This window comes from Heptranchias perlo, chromosome 5, assembly GCF_035084215.1.
Source record: "Heptranchias perlo isolate sHepPer1 chromosome 5, sHepPer1.hap1, whole genome shotgun sequence".
NCBI lineage: Eukaryota > Metazoa > Chordata > Chondrichthyes > Hexanchiformes > Hexanchidae > Heptranchias > Heptranchias perlo.
Genome location: NC_090329.1, coordinates 24,586,638 through 24,613,111, shown reverse-complemented (window position 1 = coordinate 24,613,111; position 26,474 = coordinate 24,586,638). Strand labels below are relative to the sequence as shown.

General features: G+C 43.7%; 1 protein-coding gene and 1 long non-coding RNA gene across 6 annotated transcripts in view; one reads left to right on the top strand and one right to left on the bottom strand.

Moving 5' to 3' along the window:
- sipa1l2 (signal induced proliferation associated 1 like 2) overlaps nt 1-26,474 on the top strand; it is a 393,092-nt gene that overhangs the window by 283,693 nt on the left and 82,925 nt on the right. For all 5 annotated transcript variants that reach the window (XM_067984149.1, XM_067984146.1, XM_067984148.1 and 2 more), the window contains exons 11-14: nt 1,189-1,341; nt 14,169-14,275; nt 18,849-18,946; nt 22,896-23,293. In XM_067984149.1, the coding sequence (XP_067840250.1) occupies nt 1,189-1,341; nt 14,169-14,275; nt 18,849-18,946; nt 22,896-23,293 (756 nt within the window). The remainder of the gene's footprint in view (nt 1-1,188; nt 1,342-14,168; nt 14,276-18,848; nt 18,947-22,895; nt 23,294-26,474) is intronic.
- The window catches only part of LOC137321654 (uncharacterized), a 94,536-nt gene that overhangs the window by 52,205 nt on the left and 15,857 nt on the right, over nt 1-26,474 (bottom strand). The window lies entirely within an intron of this gene.

The following is a 26,474-nucleotide window of genomic DNA, read 5'->3' as shown; positions in this document are numbered from 1 at the left end:
AGAAACTATTTCCGCTGGTTGAGGAGTCTTGGACTAGGGGACATAGCCTAAAAATTAGAGCCAGGACTTTCAGGAGTGAAGTTAGGAAACACTTCTACATACAAAGGGTGGTAGAAATTTGGAACTCTTCTGCAAATGGCAGTTGATGCTAGTTGAATTGTTAATTTTAGATCTGAGATTGATAGATTTTTGTTAATCAAAGATATTAAACGATATGGGGCTAAGGAGGGTATATGGAGTTAGGTCACAGATCAGCCATGATCTCATTGAATGGCGGTACTGGCTCCAGGGGCTAAATGGCCTACTGCTATTCCTACATGTTTGTTTAGAGGAGAGCATTTTTCTCAGGAATATGGTGCTCCTTTATTTTTCGCTTTTCTTGCTGTGATTCTTCACTTTCTCCCCTAAGTACATTGATTCTCTTCCTGGGGTATGGTTCTATTGCTATTGAGCACCTCCCAGTTCCTTGCCCAGTGCCAGTTATTCCACATGTGTGAGCTTTGATGGTGAGCCTTTGATTAACAGGCCATTCACTGTGCCGCTAATGGTCCTGCTCAAAAGGAAGAGTTTAAGAACTTCGATGGGCTAATAAGGCAGTGGGCAGTTGCAAGGGGCCATCCACTCAGTAGCGGATTCTGGTGATGGTCTACCTAAATTCTGGTCTCTGTTGAGGTGGTTCTCTGCCCCCTCCTCTCCCTCATAGGTGAGATCTTCATGAGGGGCTTGTCCTTGCTTCTCCTCAACAGCAGAGGGAAGGAACAATCCTTTTGGAATTGCAAAATTGTGAAGCTTGTTGCATGCCACAGTAATTGGGAGGACCCTTGCTGGGCTGTACAGTAGGACTACTCAAGACCTATTCTCCACCCTCTGCACCACTCAATATCAGGCGGTATTCAGGAAGATCATCCAGGCCAGTATTTCAGAAATACAGAACTGTAATAAATTGGAACAAACCAGTGTCAGGGACCACTTTCCTCCCTTTTAAATCGGCCGTTGGTAGCTGTGCTGTATCTGTTGCTGGAAATATTCAGTAAGGTTGAAGGTAGATTTTGGGGGGGGTGGAAAGCTGATACAACCATTAAATTTAAATATTTATTTGTGCATAGTAAAAATTGATGCACCTTCAGTAAATTGTCCTTTTAATTGACAGCTGAAAGCAGACTGTTTTTGTTTCCCTGCTGCACACAGGTCCATGCAAGATGTGGAAAATGCTCAACTATCGCAATCCAATGTCAGTGATGCCAGTCAGCATTACAGAAACTCTCCCAGCAACCAGTCCTCTTCGAGCGATCCAGGACCCAGTGGCAGCGGCCACTGGCGGCAGCAGTCTGGATATGATGGGTATGATTCCAGACGTGTACTTAGAGGGTTGAACTCAGCTACCCAGACACTCCACAGACTCTACTGCTGTGAATTAAATTGGAAATAAGGAGGTGTCAAATACTGCATCGGCTAGAAAGTATTTCTGGCAACATTAGCAGACAAATGCACAATGTTATTTTATCAAATGGGGTAATCCATTTAAAATAAATGGGGTTAAAGTTTGCATAAAAATGGCAGATATGTCATAAACGTAATGGGGTATAAGGCATGGAAATGTGAGGTTATTCACTTTGGTAGGAAGAATAGAAAAACGGAATATTTTTAAATGGTGAGGAACTATTAAATGTTGGTGTTCAAAGGGATTTGGGTGTCCTTGTACACGATTCACAAAGTTAATATGCAGATACAGCAAGCAATTAGGCAGGCAAATGGTATGTTGGCCTTCGCTGCAAGGGGGTTGGAGTATAAGAGTAAGGAAGTCATAGAATCATAGAAGTTACAACATGGAAACAGGCCCTTCGGCCCAACATGTCCATGTCGCCCAGTTTATACCACTAAGCTAGTCCCAATTGCCTGCACTTGGCCCATATCCCTCGATACCCATCTTACCCATGTAACTGTCCAAATGCTTTTTAAAAGACAAAATTGTACCCGCCTCTACTACTGCCTCTGGCAGCTCGTTCCAGACACTCACCACCCTTTGAGTGAAAAAATTGCCTCTCTGGACCCTTTTGTATCTCTCCCCTCTCACCTTAAATCTATGCCCCCTCGTTATAGACTCCCCTACCTTTGGGAAAAGATTTTGACTATCGACCTTATCTATGCCCCTCATTATTTTATAGACTTCTATAAGATCACCCCTTAACCTCCAGGGAAAAAAGTCCCAGTCTGTCTAACCTCTCCCTGTAAGTCAAACCATCAAGTCCCGGTAGCATCCTAGTAAATCTTTTCTGCACTCTTTCTAGTTTAATAATATCCTTTCTATAATAGGGTGACCAGAACTGTACACAGTACTCCAAGTGTGGCCTCACCAATGCCCTGTACAACTTCAACAAGACATCCCAACTCCTGCATTCAATGTTCTGACCAATGAAACCAAGCATGCCGAATGCCTTCTTCACCACCCTATCCACCTGTGACTCCACTTTCAAGGAGCTATGAATCTGTACTCCTAGATCTCTTTGTTTTATAACTCTCCCCAACGCCCTACCATTAACGGAGTAGGTCCTGGCCCGATTCGATCTACCAAAATGCATCACCTCACATTTATCTAAATTAAACTCCATCTGCCATTCATCGGCCCACTGGCCCAATTGATCAAGATCCCGTTGCAATCCTAGATAACCTTCTTCACTGTCCACAATGCCACCAATCTTGGTGTCATCTGCAAACTTACTAACCATGCCTCCTAAATTCTCATCCAAATCATTAATATAAATAACAAATAACAGCGGACCCAGCACCGATCCCTGAGGCACACCGCTGGACACAGGCATCCAGTTTGAAAAACAACCCTCTACAACCACCCTCTGTCTTCTGTCGTCAAGCCAATTTTGTATCCAATTGGCTACCTCACCTTGGATCCCATGAGATTTAACCTTATGTAACAACCTACCATGCGGTACCTTGTCAAATGCTTTGCTGAAGTCCATGTAGACCACGTCTACTGCACAGCCCTCATCTATCTTCTTGGTTACCCCTTCAAAAAACTCAATCAAATTCGTGAGACATGATTTTCCTCTCACAAAACCATGCTGACTGTTCCTAATTAGTCCCTGCCTCTCCAAATGCCTGTAGATCCTGTCCCTCAGAATACCCTCTAACAACTTACCCACTACAGATGTCAGGCTCACTGGTCTGTAGTTCCCAGGCTTTTCCCTGCCGCCCTTCTTAAACAAAGGCACAACATTTGCTACCCTCCAATCTTCAGGCACCTCACCTGTAGCGGTGGATGATTCAAATATCTCTGCTAGGGGACCCGCAATTTCCTCCCTAACCTCCCATAACGTCCTGGGATACATTTCATCAGGTCCCGGAGATTTATCTACCTTGATGCGCGTTAAGACTTCCAGCACCTCCCTCTCTGTAATATGTACACTCCTCAAGACATCACTATTTATTTCCCCAAGTTCCCTAACATCCATGCCTTTCTCAACCGTAAATACCGATGTGAAATATTCATTCAGGATCTCACCCATTTCTTGTGGTTCCGCACATAGATGACCTTGTTGATCCTTAAGAGGCCCTACTCTCTCCCTAGTTACCCTTTTGCCCTTTATGTATTTGTAGAAGCTCTTTGGATTCACCTTTGCCTGATCTGCCAAAGCAATCTCATATCCCCTTTTTGCCCTCCTGATTTCTCTCTTAACTCTACTCCGGCAATCTCTATACTCTTCAAGGGATCCACTTGATCCCAGCTGCCTATGCATGTCATATGCCTCCTTCTTCTTTTGTCTTACTGCAATTGTACAGGGCTTTGGTGAGACTTCATCTGGCGTACTGTGTACAGTTTTGGTCTCCTTACCTAAGGAAAGATATACTTGCCTTAGAGGCGGTGCAACGAAAGTTCACCAGATTAATTCCTGGGATGAGAGGGTTATCCTATGAGGCGAGGTTAGTAGAATGGGCCTATACTCTGGAGTTTAAAGAATGAGAGGTGATCTCATTGAAACATATAAGATTCTGAGGGGGCTTGTCAGGGTAGATGCTGAGAGGTTGTTTCCCCTGACTGGAGAATCTAGAACTAGGGGTCATAGTCTCAAGATAAGGAGTTAGCTATTTAAGACTGAGATGAGGAGCAATTTCTTCACTGAGTTGTGAATCTTTGAAACTCTCTACCCCAGAGTGCTGTGGATGTTCAGTCACTGAGTATATTCAAGACTGAGAGAAATTTTTGGACTCTAGGGGAATCAAGGAATATGGGGATCGGACGGGAAAGTGGAGTTGAGGTCGAAGATCAGCCATGATCTTATTGAACGGCGAAGCAGGCTTGAGGGGCCGTATGGCCTACTCCTGCTGCTATTTCTTATGTTCTTAAACATGTTGAATGTTTATCTGCTATTATCACCAACAGTCATTTCTAGCTTTGTGAAATACCAGCAGACGCTGCTAAGGAAGTGTTAAAATTGCAGCATTTTTAAATAATTTGTGCTGCCGGAAAGTTCATCCACAGGCAGAGTGGGCTCGATGAATCAAATGTATCTCTGCATAGATGATTTTGCATGAAGGTGATGACAGCCTTGGGTTCGGCAAGCATTCTCAGCCTTGGCTCAGTAGGTTGCATGCTCTCCTCTGAGTCAGAAAGTTGTGGGTTCAAGTCCCACTCCAGAGACTTGAGCACATAATCTAGGCTGACATTCCCAGTGCAGTACTGAGGGAGTGCTGCACTGTCGGAGGTGCCGTCTTTCGGATGAGACGTTAAACCGAAGCCCCGTCTGCCCTCTCAGGTGAATGTAAAAGATCCCATGGCACTATTTTGGAGAACAGCAGGGGAGTTCACCCTGGTGTCCTGGACAATATTTATCCCTCAACCAGTATCACTAAAACAGATTATGTGGTCATTATCACGTGGCTGTTTGTGGGACCTTGCTGTGTGCAAATTAGCTGTTGTGTTTCCAACATTACAACAACGGCTGCACTTTAAAAGTACTTCGTTGGCTGTAAAGCACTTTGGGATGTCCTGAGGTCATGAAAGGCGCTGTATAAATGCAAGTTTTTTTTGAACGTCCAACAATGAAAAATATGTCGTAGTTTCAGCGGAAACACGGCAGCCAATTTACGCAGAGCAAGATTCCACATACAACAATGTGATAATGACCAGATAATCTGTTCTAGGTATTGGCCAGGACTCCGGGGAGAACTCCCCTGCTCTTCTTTGAATAGTGCTATGGGATCTTTTATGTCCACCCGAGAGGGCAGATGGGGCCTTGCTTTAATGTCTCCTCTGAAAGACAGCACCTCCGACAGTGCAGTGCTCCCTCAGTACTGCACTGGAGTGTCAACCTGGATTATGCGCTCAAGTATCTGGAGTAGGATGTGAACCCACAACCATGTGACTCGGAAGCGAGAGTGCTATACACTAGCCACAGCTGACCCTTCAAAAGGACTTGGTATCACTTCAAAATAAATATATGCGTAAATTCAAAACCTCCCTCCTGTATCAGTCTTGGGCTCTTTTACTGTTTTTGACTGTAGTTGCAGCAGATTAGCTAGTATATAGTATAGTTTTTTGTTTTTGAAGTTATGTAGGAAAAAATTAGAGTTTGTGCTTAACTTTGCTTTTGATCTTTTATACAAAAAAAATTCTGATTACTTTCACAGCTCATAAAAATGGTTTCTCTGGAGGTTTTAGTTCTCAGTAATTTTCAATGATCGGAGTGGGGTAGGGGAAGTAATTACAAATCACAAATCCTGGCGTGGTCTCTAAATGTTCAGCCTTGCTGTCAGTCAATGTCTGGGAGTTGTGGCACAGGTGTATGCGGGGTGCTGTAGCCTGCTACCTTGCTGAGTATCTTCAGCTGATGGCAGTAGATCTGGAAAATCATACAAATCTGGGGCTAAGGCTTCACAAATAGACACAGGTCCCCAGTGAAACATATTGTTAGATGCATTTAAGGGGAAGCTAGATAAACACAGGGAGAAAGGAATAGAAGGTTATGCTGATGGGGTTAGATGAAGTAGGGAAGAAAGATGCTCGTGTGGTGCATAAACACTGGCATGGACCTGTTGGGCCGAAGGGCGTGTTTCTGTGCTGTACATTCTGTGTCATTTCTAATACCAAACATGTACTGTAAGGTCAGTCTAATAACTTGTAGATTTTATAATTTTTATGTTTTTATTATGTTACAAACCTTTATTTCCAGAAGTCCTCAACTTAGTGGAGAAAGCAAAATGGCGACCGAAAATGTTTCCAAAAGTACCTGGGACAATTTCCATTGGTTACCTTTCTTTCGTTGGCAGATTTTGCTGACTGCTCATGCTTGAATCGTTGTTTTCCTAAGTCCTTAATAGCTTATCATTGGTAGTTTTTCTAGCCACTTCAATTAAGCTTAAAGACGATTTCTCCTAATATGTTGGTAACTGTTCCCTTGAACCCTGTGATACAACATCCAATTATCGCCCATCCTTCACTTCCCTCCTCCAAGGTGGGTAAATGGAGTTGAGGTACAGATCAGCCATGATTTAATTGAATGGTGGAACAGACTGATTGGCCCACTGCTGTCCTATGTTCCCATGTACATCAGGAGTGAAAAGCGAGAGAAAGTCAGTTTTGGATTGAAATTAAAAGATGCGCTGCAATTTCTTAATTAGGGAAAAGAGGAATCTTAACTGGGAGAAATTCCAGGTTTTACACACAGTCACCAGCAAGAATATAGTGATAACTGTCATTCATCCCTACTTCTTCAGTTCTGATTTGCTGTTTGGCTCAAATTTTGATTTCATCAATCAGGTACAACTGTGACACACAAATTTGCATGTAAAAAAAGGTTCTGTGGTGTAGAAGTGAGGAAGGGGTGCGCGTCTCCAGTGAAAGAATTTGGCAAAAACTTTGTCAGGAATCTCTCCAGAGAGAGAGTGAGGTGGTTTTTGATTGATTCCTGGAAAATAAATGAGATTTCTGTACTCCCTGTAGGTAGATAGACAAATAAATATTGCATTTACTTAAATAGAACTGTGCATGTCATTTGGGAGAGCAATCCTTGTCAGTGTGATTGGAGTGTGCCTTTTTATAGTGAAGGCCAAGAAATACTGTTTTACTCCTGACAATTCAGGATCATACTTCACATTAAATATTTGCATTATCCAGTAATTTAAATGAAGCAACATAAAGAACAAAGGAAAGTCCTGGCTTGCTCTGTGAATTGCCAGTCATCTTGAGGGAGTGATGAGGTGCTATATAAATGCAAATTTGTTCTTTCTGGCTACAAACAAAAACCGAGCCTTGGACTATTAAAAACATTTTTAAAATCACCTCAGTTAAACATCTCATTGGCCAATATAATAACAACATTGTCTTTGTATCTATGTGGGCCTCAACTGTAATCATAGAATCGTGAATGGTTACAGCACAGGAGGCGGCCATTCGGACAAGAGCCTGTGCCGGCTCTTTGTAAGAGCAATCCAGTTAGTCCCATTCCCCTGCTCTTTCCCCGTGGCCTTGCAAATTTTTTCCCTTCAAGTATTTATCCAATTCCTTTCTGAAAGCCACGATTGAATCTGCTTCCACCACCCTTTCAGGCAGCGCATTCCAGATCATAACTACTCGCTGCGTTAAAAAAAAGTTTTTCCTTATGTCACCTTTGGTTGAGAACCAGGCTAAATATAGAAAGTTCTGAAGGAAGTGAAAAAGGAAATAAGAGGGGCAAAGAGTATGAGAATAGACTGGCAGCTAACATAAAAGAGAATTCAAAAGTCTTCTATAGGCACATGAACAGTAAATGGGTAGTAAGAGGAGGGGTGAGATTGATTAGGGACCAAAAAGGAGATCTACGCTTGGAGGCAGAGGGCATGGCCGACGTGCTAAATGAGGACTTTGCATCTGTCTTTACCGAGGAAGAAGATACTGCCAAAGTTACATTAAAAGAGGAGGCAGTTGAGATACTGGATGGCCTAAAAATTGATAAAGAAGAGGTACTCGAAAGGCTAGCTGTACTTAAAGCAGATAAGTCACCCAATCCAGATGGAAGGCATCCTAGGTTGCTGAGGGAAGTAAGGGTGGAAATTGCGGAGGTACTGGCCATAATCTTCCAATCATCCTTAGATATGGGGGTGGTGCCAGAGGACTGGAAAATTGCAAATGTTACACCCTTGTTCAAAAAAGGATGTAAGGATAAACCTAGTAACTACAGACCAATCAGTTTAACCTCAGTAGTGGGGAAACCTTTAGAAACGATTGTCCGGGACAAAATTAACGTTCACTTTGTCACTTGGACAAGTGTGGATTAATAAAGGAAAGCCAGCACGGATTTCTTAAAGGCAAATCGTGTTTAACTAACTTGATTGAGTTTTTTGATGAGATAATGGAGAGGGTCGATGAGGGCAATGCGGTTGATGTGGTGTATATGGACTTCCAAAAGTTGTTTGATAAAGTGCCGCATAATAGGCACGTCAGCAAAGTTGAAGCCCATGGAATAAAAGGGGCAGTGGCAGCATGGATACGAAATTGGCTAAGTAACAGGAAACAGAAAATAGTGGTGGTGAATGACTGGTTTTCAGACTGGAGGGAGGTATGCAGTGGTGTTCCCCAGGGGTCGGTACTAGGACCATTGCTTTTCTTGATATTTGTTAATAACTTGAACGGGTGTACAGGGCACAAATTCAAAATTTGCAGATGAGACTAAACTCGGAAGGCTAGTGAACAGTGAGGATAGTGATTAGTTCAAGAGGACATAGACGAGCTGGTGGAATAGGCGGACACGTGACAGATGGAATTTAACGCAGAAAAGTGCGAAGTGATACATTTTGGTAGAAAGAACGAAGAGAGGCAATATAAACTAAAAGGTACAATTCTAAAAGGGGTTCAGAAACAGAGAGATCTGGGGGTATATGTGCACAAATTGTTGAAGGTGACAGGGCAGGTTGAGAACATGGTTAAGAAAGCATACGGTATCCTGGGCTCTAGAAATAGAGGCATAGAGTACAAAAGTAAGGAGGTTATGATGAACCTTTATAAAACACTGGTTTGGCCACAAATGGAGTATTGTGTCCAGTCCTGCACACTGTACTTTAGGAAGGATGTGAAGGCCTTAGAGAAGTTGCAGAAGAAATTTACTAGAATGATTCCAGGGATGAGAGACTTCATTACGTGGATAGACTGGAGATTCAGAAGGGAGAGAAGCAGAGCTGAAAATGGAACAGAAAAAATTAGTAAGTGAGTTTGGAAGGCAGAGAAAATAAAGGTTAGAAAGTAGACAAAGGAATTTGGCAGTGCTTAATGGTATATTCCTCAATGCAAGGAGTCTAGTGAATAAGGCAGATGAGCTGAGGGCACAGATAAGACACGAGGAAGTTTGATATCTTAGCTATTACTGAAATATGGCTTAAAGAGGGGCAGGAATGGCAGCTCAACATTCCTGGTTACAAGGTTTTCAGACAAGATAGAGAGGGGGATTAAAAAAGGAGGGGCAGTGGCAATATTGGTTAAAGAAACAATTACAGCTGTGAGGAGGGATGATATGTTAGAAGGATCATCAAATGAGGCCATATGGGTTGAGCTCAAGAACAAAAAAGGGGCAGTCACACTGCTGGGAGTGTACTATAGACCCCCAAACAGTCAGAGAGAGATAGAAGAGCAAATATGTAGGCAAATTTCTGAGAAGTGCTAAAACAATAGGGCAGTAATAGTAGGGGATTTCAACTACCCTAATATTATAGAATCATAGAATCATAGAAGTTACAACATGGAAACAGGCCCTTCGGCCCAACATGTCCATGTCGCCCAGTTTATACCACTAAGCTAGTCCCAATTGCCTGCACTTGGCCCATATCCCTCGATACCCATCTTACCCATGTAACTGTCCAAATGCTTTTTAAAAGACAAAATTGTACCCGCCTCTACTACTGCCTCTGGCAGCTCGTTCCAGACACTCACCACCCTTTGAGTGAAAAAATTGCCCCTCTGGACCCTTTTGTATCTCTCCCCTCTCACCTTAAATCTGTGCCCCCTCGTTATAGACTCCCCTACCTTTGGGAAAAGATTTTGACTATCGACCTTATCTATGCCCCTCATTATTTTATAGACTTCTATAAGATCTCCCCTTAACCTCCTACTCTCCAGGGAAAAAAGTCCCAGTCTGTCTAACCTCTCCCTGTAAGTCAAACCATCAAGTCCCGGTAGCATCCTCGTAAATCTTTTCTGCACTCTTTCTAGTTTAATAATATCCTTTCTATAATAGGGTGACCAGAACTGTACACAGTACTCCAAGTGTGGCCTCACCAATGCCCTGTACAACTTCAACAAGACATCCCAACTCCTGCATTCAATGTTCTGACCAATGAAACCAAGCATGCTGAATGCCTTCTTCACCACCCTATCCACCTGTGACTCCACTTTCAAGGAGCTATGAATCTGTACTCCCAGATCTCTTTGTTCTATAACTCTCCCCAACGCCCTACCATTAACGGAGTAGGTCCTGGCCCGATTCGATCTACCAAAATGCAGCACCTCACATTTATCTAAATTAAACTCCATCTGCCATTCATCGGCCCACTGGCCCAATTTATCAAGATCCCGTTGCAATCCTAGATAACCTTCTTCACTGTCCACAATGCCACCAATCTTGGTGTCATCTGCAAACTTACTAACCATGCCTCCTAAATTCTCATCCAAATCATTAATATAAATAACAAATAACAGCGGACCCAGAGGGCACAGAATTCTTAAATTGCGTTCAGAAGAACTTTTTTAGCCAGTATGTAGCAAGCCCAAAAGAGGGGGGGCAGTTCTGGACTTAGTTTTAGGGAATGAAGCTGGGCAGGTGGAAGGAGTGTCAGTGGGGAGAGCATTTTGGTGGTAGTGATCATAATTCAGTTAGATTTAGCATAGTTATGGAAAAGGACAAAGATAGAACAGGAGTAAAAGTTCTCAATTGGAGAAAGGCCAATTTTACTAAGCTGAGAAGAGATTTAGTAGAAGTGGACTGGAAACAGCTTCTTGAAGGTAAGTTAGTATCAGAGCAGTGGGAGGCATTCAAGGGGGAGATTCAAGGGGTTCAGAGTAAACATGTTCCCACAAAGAAAAAGGGTGGGACTGCCAAATCAAGAGCCCCCTGGATGACAAGGAGCATACCGGGTAGGATAAAGCAAAAATGGGAAGCTTATGTCAGAAACAGAGAGCTCAATACTGCACAAAGCCTAGAGGTGTATAGAAAGTGCAGGGGTGAAATCAAAAAGGAAATTAGGAAAGCAAATCGAGGGCATGAAAAAATACTGGCAAGTAAAATCAAGGAAAACCCAATGATTTATAAATACATAAAGAGCAAGAGAATAACTAAGGAAAAAGTAGGGCCTATAACAAACCAGAGGTGACCTATGTGTGGAGGTGGAAGATGTGGGTACGGTTCTAAATTAATACTTTGCGTCTGTCTTCACAAAGGAGAGGGACGATGCAGACATTGTAGTTAAGGAGGAGGCGTGTGAAATATTGGATGGGATAAACATAGTGAGAGAGGAAATATTAAGGGGATTAGCATCTTTGAAAGTAGATAAATCACCAAGCCCGGATGAAATGTATCCCAGGCCATTAAGAGAAGCAAGGGAGGAAATAGCAGAGGCTCTGACCATCATTTTTCAATCCTCCATGGCTACAGGCATGATGCTGGAGGATTGGAGGACTGCGAACATTGTACCGTTGTTTAAAAAGGGAGAAAGAGATATACCGAGTAATCATAGGCCAGTCAGTCTAACCTCGGTGGTGGGGAATCGATTCTGAGGCACAGTATAAACCATCACTTAGAAAGGCACAGGTTAATCAAGGATAATCAGCATGGATTTGTTAAGGGAAGTTCGTGTCTGACTAACTTGATTGAATTTTTTGAGGAGGCAACAAGGAGGTTCGATGAGGGTAGTACATTTGATGTAGTGTACGTGAATGTTATCAAGGATTTTGACAAGGTCCCACATGGCAGACTGGTCAGAAAAGTAAAAGCCCATGGGATCCAAGGGAGAGTGGCAAGTTGGATCCAAAATTGGCTCAGTGGCAGGAAGCAAAGAGTAATGGTCGACACGTGTTTTTGCGACTGGAAAGCTGTTTCCAGTGGGGTTCCGCAAGGCTCAGTGCTAGGTCCCTTGCTTTTTGTGATATATATTAATGATTTGGACTTGAATATGGGGGGCTTGATCAAGAAGTTTGCAGATGATACAAAAATTGGCCGTGTGGTTGATAGTGAGGAGGAAAGCTGTAGACTGCAGGAAGATATCAATGGACTGGTCAGGTGAGCAGAAAAGTGGCCAATGGAGGCCATTGCTTGAGTACTGCATACAGTTCTGGTCACCACTTTACAGGAAAGATGTGATTGCACTAGAGGGGGTCCAGCGGAGATTTACACGGATGTTGCCAGGGCTAGAGAATTTTAGCTATGAGAAAAGATTGGATAGGCTGGGGTTGTTTTCTTTGGAACAAAGGAGGCTGAGGGGAGATTTAATTGAGGTATATAAAATTATGATTGGACTAGATAGGTCCTCCCTATCCACTCTATCTAGTCTATTTCCCTTAGCAGAGGGGTCAGTGACCAGGGGGCATAGATTTAAAATAATTGGTAGAAGGATTAGAGGGGAGCTGAGGAGAGACTATTTCACCCAGAGGTTGGTAGGGGTCTGGAACTCACTGTCTGAAAGGGTGGTAGAGGCAGAAACCCTCAACTCATTTTAAAAGTACTTGAATGAGCACTTGAAGTGCAGTGACCTACAGGGCTACAGACCAAGTGCTGGAAAGTGGGATTAAGTTGGATAGCTCTTTTTCAGCCAGCACGGACACGATGGGCCGAATGGCCTCCACCTGTGCTGTAACTTTCTATGATTCTAAGCTAGTCATGTTCTTCTTAGAGCAGAGAAGGTTGAGAGGAGATTTGATAGAGGTGTTCAAAATCATGAAGGGCCTAGACAGGGTAGATAGAGAGAAACTGTTCCCATTGGCAGAAGGGTCAAGAACCAGAGGACATAGATTTAAGGTGATTGGCAAAAGAATCAAAGGCGACATGAGGAAAAACTTTTTTTACACAGCGAGTGGTTATGATCTGGAATGCACTGCCCGAGGGAGTGGTGGAGGCAGATTCAATCGTGGCTTTCAAAAGGGAATTGGATAAGTACTTGAAGGGAAAAAATTTGCAGGGCTACGGGATAGGGCAGGGGAGTAGGACTAGCTGGCTTGCTCTTGCAGTGAGCCAGCACGGCTTGATGGGCTGAATGGTTACAGCACGGACGAGGCCATTCGATGATTCTTTTGCCAATCACCTTAAATCTGTGTCCTCTGGTTCTCAACCTTTCCGCCAATGGGAACAGATTCTCCATTTACTTTATCTAAACCCTTCATGATTCTGAACACTTCTTTCAAATCTCCTCTCAACCTTCTCTGCTCTAAGGAGAACAACCCCAGCTTCTCCAGTCTATCCACGTGGCTGAAGTCCCTCATCCCTGGAACCATTCTAGTAAATCTTTTCTGCACCCTCTCTAAGGCCTTCACATCCTTCCTAAAGTGCGGTGCCCAGAATTGGACACACTACTCCAGTTGTGGCCAAACCAGTGTTTTATAAAGGTTCAACATAACTTCCTTGCTTTTGTACTCTCTGCCTCTTTATAAAGCCCAAGATCCCGTATGGCTTTTTAACCGCTTTCTCATCCTGCACTGCCACCTTCAAAGATTTTTGCACATATATCCCCAGGTCTCTCCGTTCCTGCACCCCCTTTTTGAATTGTACCATTTAGTTTATATTGCCTCTCCCCATTCTTCCTGCCAAAATATATCACTTCGCACTTCTCTGTGTCAAATTTCATCTGCCATATGTCCGCCCATTCCACCAGCCTGTCTCTGTCCTCTTGAAGTCCATTACTATCCTCCTCACTGTTTACTACACTTCCAAGTTTTGTGTCATCTGCAATTTTGAAATTGTGCCCTGTACACCCAAGTCCAAGTCATTAATATATATCAAAAAAAGCAATGGTCCTAGTACCGACTCCTAGGGAACACCACTGTACACCTCCCTCCTGTCCGAAAAACAAACGTTCGCCACTACTCTCTTTCAGCTTGTTATCTTTTAGTAGATTGTTGTCAACAACTATGGAAATTGTATGCCTCTTCATTGGATGAGTATGCATACTGTTATTAAATATGTCCTAATTATAATTAAAAGGTGCCAGTCCCCTGTTCTGCACGATCACCAAGGTTCAACCAGTGCTCTGACAGAGTATGACGGGCCAAGAGACAGAGATGGCACATTGGAGAGGACCAGAGGTGTTGGTAAGCCTTGCATTTAGAATCAATTTGTTAAAATGGGACAATTTATTTATTAAAAGTACACCCGAGTATTGTTATGTTACAGTTGCAAGAAATTCAACACGTGGCTTGCTCACTAAACTGAATCTTCAACATTTTAACTCCTACAACTCTTTAAATCATGGCTAGTAAGTAATGTTGCCATGTATTGTATAATTATTCAGTTGATGGCGCTTCCATATCTGGGTCAGGAGTTTGAACTCGATCTAAACTGACACTCTAGTGTAGCATTGAAGGTGTGCTGCATTGAGGAAGGTGCCGTCCTTCAAATGAAACATTGGGCCAAGATGGGGTCTGCCTGCTCCACTGGCTCAGGTGGAGGTTAGAGATTCAATGGGACTACTTGAAGAAGGACAGAGAGTAATCCAGGGATCCTGGCCAATGCTACTCCTGAATCAAAGAATCCGATTGAGTGTGCAATCCCACATTACTGTTGATGGGTTCTTAAGATGCACAGAATGGTTGCTGTGTTACGTAAGCAAACACTTCAGAGTAATTGATTTTATTTGAGATGATTCTGAGAGAAGTGACAAAGTGTTACATAAATACAAGCCTTTCTTAGTCTATCTGTCCCTCTTGAGAAACAGCACACTATTTAAAATTGATTTTCTCTTCTACCTTTACGTTGTTTGATGACGACTATTCCCCAACTGATCTTGATCCCGTGGTAGATCAAAAGTGCGTAAGGGCAGCCTGGGGAGACTTGCCAGGTTATCTTCCTGCTCTGCACTGCCTCGGACTGGATGTCTCAGACAGGAACCAGTTGGGAAACTGAGTGCAAGCTTGTGTCCTGTTGTTCTGTGACCTGGCACATGGAAAGATCAGTGACACATACCACCTGTGATTCTGCATTCCTATTTATGGGAAGATTCAGTCTTGTCCAGACCAGACCTGTGGGCTGAGAGGGAAACATTCTAATGTATCAGAATTTCAGACTGTTCTGACACTGGGAATGGAGCACCTACCAGATTTACTCAATAATTTAGTAGATTAATACACCATTTGCAAATATATTGACCTACGTGGTGTGACTGGAGTAAAGTATCCAACTATCTCTCACCCTCCGCCCCCCCCCCCCCCCCCCCCTCACCCCACCGCCTTGTGTCGGAGCATCCCTAATTTGCAATCCAGCTCAACGACTCTGAGCCGGAGTGACTCGACATAGACATTTCCCACAGGTGTGGTCACCCAGATCCGTGTCGCTGTCCACACGTTCCCATGTCCTGCAGTCCCAACACACTGCCTGTGCTGCCATTATCTACTCTATATATATCTATATTTATTTCTTTATTTTACAGCAGTTATTTATTTATCACTAGTGATAAATAAATTCACCTTTAATACAAGGTTGTGATTATCAGATGGATTTAATTTGGTTTCAATTAATTCTATTTCTCAGTTTAGTATATTTAGCTTATTATGTCTATTTACTTAAAATTGATGGTTTGGTTTTCTCCTTTGCCTTCTGTGTATTTCTTTTAAAGTTTAGTAGCCACTTAATCTACTATATAATTGTATATTAAAGCGTGAATAAATAAATGAATACTTAGGTTTTATTCCTCGAGCTCCACTATTCCTTCCTTCGTGTTAGCTATGATGTCACTTTTCAGATTCTTCTCTCTGTTTCAGTGCCATCACTGGATTCCCCGCACTGTCTTTAAATGCTCTCTCAGGACCTTTCCTACGATGCTCTGTCACCACTCAGATTCCCCTCACTTTTTAAATGCTCTCTTGGAACCTTTCCTACGATGCTCGCCTAGATTCTCTGTGCTGTTTGTAAATGCGCTCTCGGGATCTTTGCTGTGATGCTCCGCTTTGTTACGACCTAGACCCTCCCGTGCTCATCACCACCGCATGTTGGAAAACATTGTTTCATCTGTTGGTCATCAGAGCCGGTGGATAATCTCAGTCAGTCAGGAAGAGGTTGACTCTCCTTACAGTTATAAACAATCCTGACAGTGTTTTACAATATTAATTAGGGCAGTAAAAAGTTTTCCTTTAGAAACCAAATACTTCAAAGTAAACACAGTATGCAAATCTTATCAGAAGTAGATACTGTGAGAACATCATCAGTGAAATACTGATAAACTGTACCTACAATTAAAATCCTGTATTTAGACCAAACACTTTTTCTGTGTCATTGCATCAAGAGAATCTTGCAAATTGTTTAATATCATAGGAATAGCATTAATGTTTATTAGCTTATGGAAATATCAACGTTTATTAGCTGGATGTAACCTGTCCGACTCTTGGGTAAACCTACGTCACTTCCAGTGAACTGCACAAATATGGGGGGCAGGGTTTGGGTGTGTATCAGATTTCACAGATCTTACAGTCAAAACCAGACAATAACCAGGTTTACTTAGTAATTCAGCTGGTTGTTATTGTATTTGTAAAAATACTGAACTAATTAAATAGACAAAGGGATATTTTGAATTGTTGATGGAATGTTCTGGGACAATGGACAACAGTGCCCATTCACTCAACAATAAGTACAACCAACCACCAAAACACAAGTAACTGTAAGGTAGTAAAACATCTTGAGCAGATTCACGGTGGGGGGGTGGGGGGGGCGAGTAGAGCAGGAATTAGGAGATGAGGCAGGGGAGGTGACTGATAGCAGAGAAGATATGGGTTTTGGGTGCGGGGAGAGATACAGCGAAGCAGAAAGGGTTAGGAAGAGAATTGCCGAGGGCAGGGCCATGTTGGCTAAAAGCTGGGCTAGCAACAAAGTGGAGGGAAGGGGAACCCACCATAGTTTTGGACTCAGGAGAGCAGAGGGTGTGAGCTGGGCAGTAAGGTGACAAAAACATAAAAGGACTTGTAAAGGAGAATAAATATTTTGATATCAGTGTGTTGGAGGATAAGGAGCAGTAGAAGCCTGTGAGAACAGGGGTGATAATATAGGATATCATGTAGGCAGTGGAGTTTTGGGTGAGTTAGAGTTTGTTTAATAGCTTATAGGAATACCATTAACAGTTACACAATTAGTTCTTGAACATTTAATGTTTAATATTCCAGATTGTTTTGTTTAATCAGTTTGACTTTTCTATAACGAAGGCAGCCAAAGGGCTTTTTTTTTGGCTACAATTATGTCATTAAACCGTAAATTGGTGGATTCAGAAATTACACAGTTACCATGTATGGAAAGAGTTTAGCTTGAGTGCGGGTATCCTCACTGGCTGTTTCCTTCAGTGGACAGGCAGATGTGGTTGAAGTTCTGATGTGGAAAATTCTTACGACCATAGTGACAAAAAATACTGGCATTGCTGATACTGAGCCAGCCGCTGAAGGAGCATTGGAAGAGTGGTTTTGAGTACTTGCTCTCCTGCTTTCCCTGCCTTTGAGCAGGAGCCCCAGCACGTTGCACTATAACAGATTGAGACTTTTGAATAGAAGAAAAGTGGAGTTGTTGCTAATAGTGATCAGTGGAGAGGAAGTTAGAAGTTGATAAACTTTTTGTCAAGCAAAATTGAATTTGACAGTTGTGGAGAGTTCCACTGGTTAGGCAAGTGATAGACACATGAGAGATATCAGAAGGGCGAAAGAGTCAGAAAGGTAAACCTTGAGCTCCGACGAGAAACAGTCAGTGATGGCAGGCGACTGAAGATAGAAAAGGACAGAACAGGTTTGGAGGAGATGCCGCACAGGTGCAGAATGAGGATGCAGCTCCTGGGGGTGTCATGGGCTGCAGTGGGTTGTGAATCTTAAATATTCTTATGATCTTGATGGAGAGAAGAGAAAGGAATAGTAAGAAACCGTCACCACTGTAAATTGAGAGCAGGACAGCAAATCCACACTGTGTGCTATGTGGTGCATCAATGGCCCCAGTGATGTCTCTCTTTCCACCCCCCCCCCCCCCCACCCCATCACAGCTGCATGATAAAGACACCCATCCATTTGCAAACTGACTGGGTCAGGACTTTCCTCTGTTGATGGCAGCAATTTGAGAAGACTCCCCCAAGGGGTTCAGGCCCCTAATGATCAGCTGGCTGTGCTGTGGAGCCACATTTGACCATGGAGCAGTTCTCCTAACACCTCAGAGGAGAGAGAAAATCAGATGAAGAGCTGAGCAACCAAAAGAGTTGGGGAGAGGGAGCAAAGGAAGAAAAGGTAAAGTTCACCAGGATAAGACACAGAACAGGGAGGGTCTTTGTCGGACTTAGCAATGTCTATGAAGTACTACCATAGGCAGCTCAAAAAGACCTATAAAGTTCAGCATCCTTAAGTGAAGCCAGTAGCCTACTCCACCAGTAGCCAACTCCACTGGTTGACTTTCCTTCCAGGGCATTAAGGGACAGCCTCCAACACTTCCAGGGCACTAAGGGTTGGCCTCCAAACCCTGGGCTGTTGGCTGTAGTGGGATCAAATTGAGAGAATTGTAAGGTCAAAACGTGAATTGATATCTTGTCAGTAATGTCACGTCCTGTGTTTTGTTTTTAACTGTTAACCAAAAATAGGCACCAATGTACATTTTTTTTTATAAACTTGTTTTTTAGCAAACAAATTGTAGACTAATTTTTTTCTTCTCTTTTAGAAGCAAGATGGCATGTCCCCTCAACAAAGATGCTGAGTTCTTATAAAGGACTGCAAAGGGAAACTATAGGCAAAGAATCTCCAAATAAGATTTTACATGTAAGATTCACTAAACATCACCAAAACCTTTCCTCCATTTCTGTGTTTGCTCTGTTTTTAGTTCCAACATGCAGTAGCCCCACCTCCCCCCACCCCATGCTGTTGAGCTGTCAGTGCTGGCACTGGCAGGAGATTAACTACTCCACCACCAGTTAGGGAGGAAGGCAGGGCGTTTAACGGAGCTGCTCCCCACTGTGGGATGGAGGTGAAGGCCCCTGCTCAGGGTGGGGAAGAGTTGTCATGTGGTCCATTAGACCAGAGAGGTGGGAGAATGCAGAGGTACAAACCCTTAAGAAACTGGTCCAGCTCAGTAATATCACATGACCATCGCTCTCAGTTTCTGCTGTTAAATTTCTATATAGTAGTTAGATTGTAAAACTGTGAGTGTGTGCAGACCAAGTTATTAAACATTATGCCATGCAGAAAGTAAGTAGAAAAAGTAGCTGTTTCACTTAGAGTAAAAATAAATCCTTGTACTTGTTAGGAGTTGATTATAGTAATATTTTGGGTAATGAGGCGTGCTAAATAGATCCCAGGTCCTTATTGATGATCCACTCCGGAACTGTAGGTTTGACACCCTTACCTGCAGTGTGGAGCTGGCAGCACAGAGAACTGATGGCAGCTTTGCACTGCTCTGTCAGGCAAAGTGGAGTTCTGCACATAGTCCAGTGCTCCATTTACCAGTACTGTACCCACACACTGTGCGGAGCTCCATTTACCGGTACTATACCCGCGCACAGTGCGGAGCTCCATTTACTGGTACTGTACCCACGCACGTTGTGAAGCTCCATTTACCGGTAGTGTACCTGCACACTGTGCGGGGCTCCATTTACCAGTACTGTACCTGTGCACTGTGTGGAGCTCCATTTATCGGTAGTGTACCTGCACACAGTGCGGAGCTCCATGTACCAGTACTGTATCTGCGCACAGTGTGGAACTCCATGTACCAGTACTGTACCCACACACTGTGCTGAGCTCCATTTATCGGTAGTGTACCTGCGCACAGTGTGGAGCTCCATTCACCAGTACCGTACCCGCACACTGTGCGTAGCTCCATTTATCGGTAGTGTGTGTGCAGAGCTCCATTCACCTGTACTGTACCCAAACACTGAGCGGAGCTCCATTTACCGGTACTGTACCCGCGCACAGTGCGGAGCTCTATTTACCGGTCCCTGCACGCTATGCGGAGCTCCATTTACCGGTACTGTCCCCACACACTGTGCAGAGCTCCATTTACCGGTACTGTACCCACACACTGTGCGGAGCTCCATTTACCAGTATTGTACCCGTGCACAGTGCGGAGCTCCATTTACCAGTACTGTACCCACACACTGTGCGGAGCTCCATTTACCGGTACTGTACCTGCGCACAGTGCGGAGCTCCATTTACCGGTCCCCGCATACTGTGCGCAGCTCCTTTTACCAGTCCCTGCACACTGCGGAGCTCCTTTTACCAGTCCCTGCAAACTCTGTGGAGTTCCGTTTACCAGCTCGTGCACGCTGTGCAGAGCTCCATTTACCGGTACTGTACCTGCGCACTGTGAGAGGTTCCATTTACCAGTACTGTACCTGCGCACTGTGAGGGGTTCCGTTTACCAGTCCTTGCACATTGTGCAGAGCTCCATTTACCAGTACTGTACCTGCGCACTGTGAGAGGTTCCATTTAGCAGTCCCTGCACACCGTGTGGAGCTCAATTTACTAGTCCCTGCACACTGTGCGGGGCTCAGTTTACCAGTACTGTACCTGCACACTGTGTGGGGCTCCATTTACCGGTACTGTATCTGCGCACTGTGCGGGGCGCCATTTACCGGTACTGTACTCGCACGCCATGCGGAGCTCCCTTTACCAGTCCCTGCGCGCCGTGCGGAGCTCCCTTTACCAGTACCTGCGTAAATGATGGTTAATGTTTGTAAAGAAAAAACACAATGGTGTAAATATTGAGGCCTCCTGCCTGTTGGGAACTGAGCAGTGACGCCCTAATAACGTTGGGGTGTGCCTTCCCGCCCTGTTCCCCTTGTGGTGAAGCTGCACTATATTCCCATGAGCCCGCTAGGCAGAAGGAATGCTCGCCTGAGTCAGACGGTAGGCCCCTTTAATATACGTACATTGGCCCAGTGATTGCCATTTTAGGACTCAACTGGGCAGAGCCTGCGCTGGACCCATTCTGCACAGTCTCAGCTAGCAGGGTCCAGCGATGAGGGGGCCAGAAGGTAAGTTTTCGTTTGGTTTTGTGGGACTCCAGGGGTTGGGGTGGGGAGGGGAGGAAGGAGGGGGGATGGTCCTACCCTCATTGAGGACACCATGTGATGATGTGTCGCCCCACTCAAACTCCTTTGCACTGCCCACGTTAGACGACTTGGCAAAAGGCATCAGCTGTGTGACTTCAACTCCTTTGGTGTTTTTCAAAAGCTGCAGTGTAACTGGACCATTAGGTGTAGTTGTGTGGAAGGCAAAAATCATTATCTTTTTAAACTTGAAGTTGGGTACCACAGTTCACACTTGACCGTTGGTGCCTGCCCTTGGTCACCACGATGTTTGTATTAAAGGAGTAAACTTGGGGCAGGGTTCTCTGCGCGGCGAAATCGTGAAACTGCTCTTTCTTTGAATCATTTCTGATGTTGCATCACATTGTGAGCGGTCCTTCCCTTTAAGTAAATGTTGCTGTGCTGTAGATAATTGTGTTTGAAATTGATTTCAGAAACAAAAATAAATGTGGAGCAAATTGGATGTTTTTTTTAACCCCGCCATAGGGCATTTTCTCCAGATCATCTTCAATTTAATTAGCAACAGTTAGCATATGTGGCTTCATTTTTTCATTAGAGTTCAATGAAAGCATTGGAGCTGACACTGAGCAGCTCTGACAATTTCACACACCCTCTTGTGTCAAAGGTAACCATGTCAATTAATGCAATTACAGCATTTGGTGATGAGATGTCCCTTTGTGAAATTGGGTTAGGAAAGACAATAGAAGCATACTTAGCATATATTCTACGCCCATTCCGTGGTATTTTCATCAGTTTTAACAACAACAATTTGCATTTATATAGCGCCTTTAACATACTAAAACATCCCAAGACACTTCATAGGAGCGTAATCAAACAAAATTTGACACCGAGCCATGTAAGGAGATATTAGAATAGGTGAAGAAGTAGTTTTAAGGAACGTCTTAAAGGGGGAGTGAGGGGTAGAGAGGCGGAGAGCTTTAGGGAAGGAATTCCAGAGTTTAGGGCCTGGGTAGCTGAAGGCACGGCTGCCAGTGATGGGTGATGGCAATTGGGGATGCACAAGAGGCCAGAATTGGAGGAGCGCAGTGATCTCGGAGGGTTGTAGGGCTGGAGGAGGTTACAGAGAGGGAGGAGCGAGGCCATGGAGGGATTTGAAAACAAGGATGAGAATTTTAAAATCGAGGCATTCCCGGACTGGGAGCCAATGTAGTTCAGCGAGCACGGGTGATGGGTGAAGGGACTTGGTGCAAGTTAGAGTACGGACAGCAGAGTTTTGGATGAGCTCAAGTCAGGACTAAGGCAGCATTTTGTAAATTAACATTTTTACAGACTGAAAACGGAGAAAGTGAAGGAACTTGGGTTCCTCGTGGTTATGGTGCAGCTCATACAGATGTATTTAAAGCCAAAGGCTACAAATACAATACGAGTGGGTTTTAATAATATATTTTCATAACCTAATGCCCTAGAATCAAAGGATATAGTGTTCAAATCATTAGCAATTCCGCTCATCTTTTGCAATATTTTTACTGTAAATGCAAATGGAAAAATTAACACATGCTATTAGACTTGCCATAGGTACGTGACTCAGATTTGTTGCTGGTACAATGGGCTTATTAGGGTAAAAGTGTAATTATAATTAAGTGAATATGTTTAAATACATAAGTGCACTGGGAAGTAATTATTATTCTTAGGTGGGGTATCCTTTCTCCTTCTTGTTTTTTTAGATTACAGATAACAATTGCTCAAGCCATTCCAGCAGTAACACTCTGTCCAGTAACGCGTCCAGCAATAGTGATGATAAACAGTTCGGTTCTGGCGACTTAATGGATCCAGAATTGCTTGGATTGACGTACATTAAGGGGGCCTCCACCGACAGTGGGATCGACACTGCTCCCTGTATTCCACCACCAATGATGGGCACAGTTCATTTGACTGGCAACCGGTCAGCTGTGCAGAGCAGAGCGGAGCAGATGGTGCAGTGGGTGGAGCACTCTGAAGACGGAGGGCCCGATGAGGGACAAGCTAAATCGTACGCCGTTCACAACTATGCTGCTGCCATTTCCGCCAGCCTTGTCACCCAAGGAAGTACCGGTGACCTCAGCGAACTCTCATCACATTCCAGGTACAGTGAGGTTTAATGGTCATAACCATCCAGTTCAGGAAACAAACCTAATGTGACCACACCTTGTGTATTTATATGCAGTTAAATTATCATTAACAGTGCAAAAGAAAGTGCTCAAATGGGCACCTTTGATCAGGACGAGAAGCACATACAATGTGATCTGTACCAGAAACATACACTCAACTACCTGAACTGCATTAATTTACTGATGGTGCTGATAACTGGGGGAGAACATGCTGTGCACAGTTTGTTCTTGGAAATGCTATCTCTAAGGATTCTGTAGGAGTCCAATCTGGAGGGCATAATGCAACCTTTTAGTTGCCATCGAGAAGCATAGAGCTTTACAGCCCAGAAAGAGGCCATTCGGACCATCACTTTTGCTAGAGCAATCCAGAACTAATCCCACTGCCCCGCTCTCCCCATAGCCCTGACTCTTCCTCTGCCTCAAATGTTTATCCGATTTTGCCTATTAAAATCATAGAATCTTACTGCACAGAAGGAGGCCATTCGGCCAGTCATGCCTGTGCTGGCTTTTTGAAAGAGCTATCCAATTTAGTCCCACACCCCAGCTTTTATCCCCCATAACCCTGCAAATTAGTCCTCTTCAAGTACTTGACCAATTGCCTTTTGAAACCTCCTATGGAATCTGATTCCACCACCTTTTCAGGTAATGCGTTCCAGGTCTTAACAATCCTCTGTGAAAAAAAATTCTCCTCATTTCCCCTCGAGTTCTTTTGCCAATTAATTTAAATCTATGACCTCTGGTTAGCGACCCACTTGCCGGAGAAAACAGTTTCTCCCTGCTTCCTCAATCAAAACCCCTCATTATTTTGAATACCTCTATTAGGTCCCCCTTAATCTTCTCTGCTCTAAGGAGAACAATCCCAGCTTCGCCAATCTCTCGATGTATCATAGTAGGTACAGCACAGGAGGAGGCCATTTGGCCCCTCGTGCCTGTACCAGCTCTTTGAAAGATTGCCCATTTCACCAGTTTGTCTATGTCCTCCTGAAGTCTGCTACTATCCTGCTCACTATTTACTATGTTGCCAAGTTTCGTATCATCCGCAAACTTCAAAATTGTACTCCCTATACCCAAGTCCAAGTCATTTATATATAACAAGAAAAGCAATGGTCCTAATACCCACACCTGGGAGACCCACTGCATACTTCTGTCCAGTCAGAGAAACATCTCATAGCCAGTTACGTACCCAAGTTACCATCCCTTTAGTACCATGTGCTTCTATTTTCTGAATAAGTCTATTCTATTGGGAAAGCTCTTCAACATTTACAATACGTGTTCTTTCTTTATAGAATCATAGAATCTTGCAGCACAGAAGGAGACCTGTGCCAGCTCTTTGAAAGAGCTGTCCAATTAGTCCCACTCCCTTGCTCTTTCCTCATAGCCCTGCAAATTTTCCCTTTTCAAGTATATATCCAATTCCCTTTTGAAAGTTACCATTGAATCTGCTTCCACCACCCTTTCAGGCAGTGCATTCCAGATCATAACAACTCACTGCGTAAAAAATTTGCTCCTCATCCTCCCTCCTGGCTCCTTTGACAATTATTTTAAATCTGCATCCTACTGCCACTGGAAACGGTTTCTTCCTATCTACTCTATCAAAACCCCTCATAATTTTGAACGCCTCTATTAACCCTTCTCTTATCTTTCTCTGCTCTAAGGAGAACAATCCCAGCTTATCTACTCTCTCCACATAACTGAAGTCCCTCATCCCTGGTACCATTCTGGTAAATCTCCTCTGCACCCTCTCCAAGGCATTGATATCCTTCCTAAAGCTTGGAGCCCAGAATTGGACACAATACTTTACACGTTACATTTTTCACTTCAATTCTTGTTGGTGAAACTGAGAACACCTCAATAATTAACATGTCTCTAGCTGCCAGGATTTAATAACAATCAGCCTTTCACAGCTGTAAGATGTATCACAACTCCCTCATACCCAACAATACTCCCTCTGAACCCAACAATCCTCTTCAATCCTGTCACATCTCCCAACAGGTTTTATTACTCCAATTTATGCGATACTGTCTACATTAATTAATACTTTTCAGTTTATGCAATACAGTCTACTTGAATTAATATTCTTTAGTTTGTGATACTGTCTACATTAATACTCTTCAGTTTACACGATACTGTCTGCATTAATTAATACTCTTCAGTTTATGCGAAACTGTCTACATGAATTAATATTCTTTAGTTTATGCATTTAGTTTCGCAGAAAATTTCTACTGTGAATCTTAAGTGGTAGAAATATATTTGGTTAATGCTTTCGAACCATCAACTTGTTTTGTTAAAGAGCAAAGAATGATTTAATTTAGGTTCCCTTTCCAACTGAACACATCTACTGAGTAGCTGCAGAAAGCGGCCTCTTGTAGACAGTAACACTTTGCTCTTAGTTTCAGACAGCAATAGCTTGAATAGGCTGCTGTCACCTCACCAAATGTTAAATGTCACCATCAAGGTCAATTCCTTGCCATCAAACATCAATTAAAAATCAAGGTAGTATCAGTAGCATTTTGATTATCTTGAAACTACATTATATTCCCCTCTCCTCCCCCACCCAAAATAAAAGGGTCACTCAATGGGGGTTAAATTGGATATCCCAGAAAACGGGCGGCATGTTAAATTTGTGCTGCCTGCTGTTTTAAACAATTACTGCGTGCAGCCAGCTCTACCTGCGCTGTTGATTGGCTGCACACATCAGCAGGGGGTCCCGATATCGCGAGTGGCTCATGCTTCTTAAAGGCAGCCTGCACCTCTTAAAGGGAAAGATCATTGTGGCTGCAAGAAGTGCTGGGAGTCGTTTCAAAATTGAATCTGTGCTGTGATACTTTGAAGAATGGCTGAGCCTGGGAGAGAGCGTGCACCAAGGTTCTCTGATGATGCACCGGAGAGCTCACCACCACCTTCTCAAGGGCAATTAGGGATGGGCAATAAATGCTGGCCTTGCCAGTGACACCCACGTTAAATAAACAAATTTTTTTAAAAAGGGTTTGGTGCAAGAGGTGGACAGAAGGAGGGGCATCCTGTATCTGCAGGGGGGCAGGAGACCCTCCAGACATATGCTGAAGAGGCAGTGGGAGGAAGTAGGGGAGGCGGTAAATGCCAGGAGCATAGCTCCAAAAGCATGAATGCAGTGCAGGAAGAAGTTCAGTTATTTAA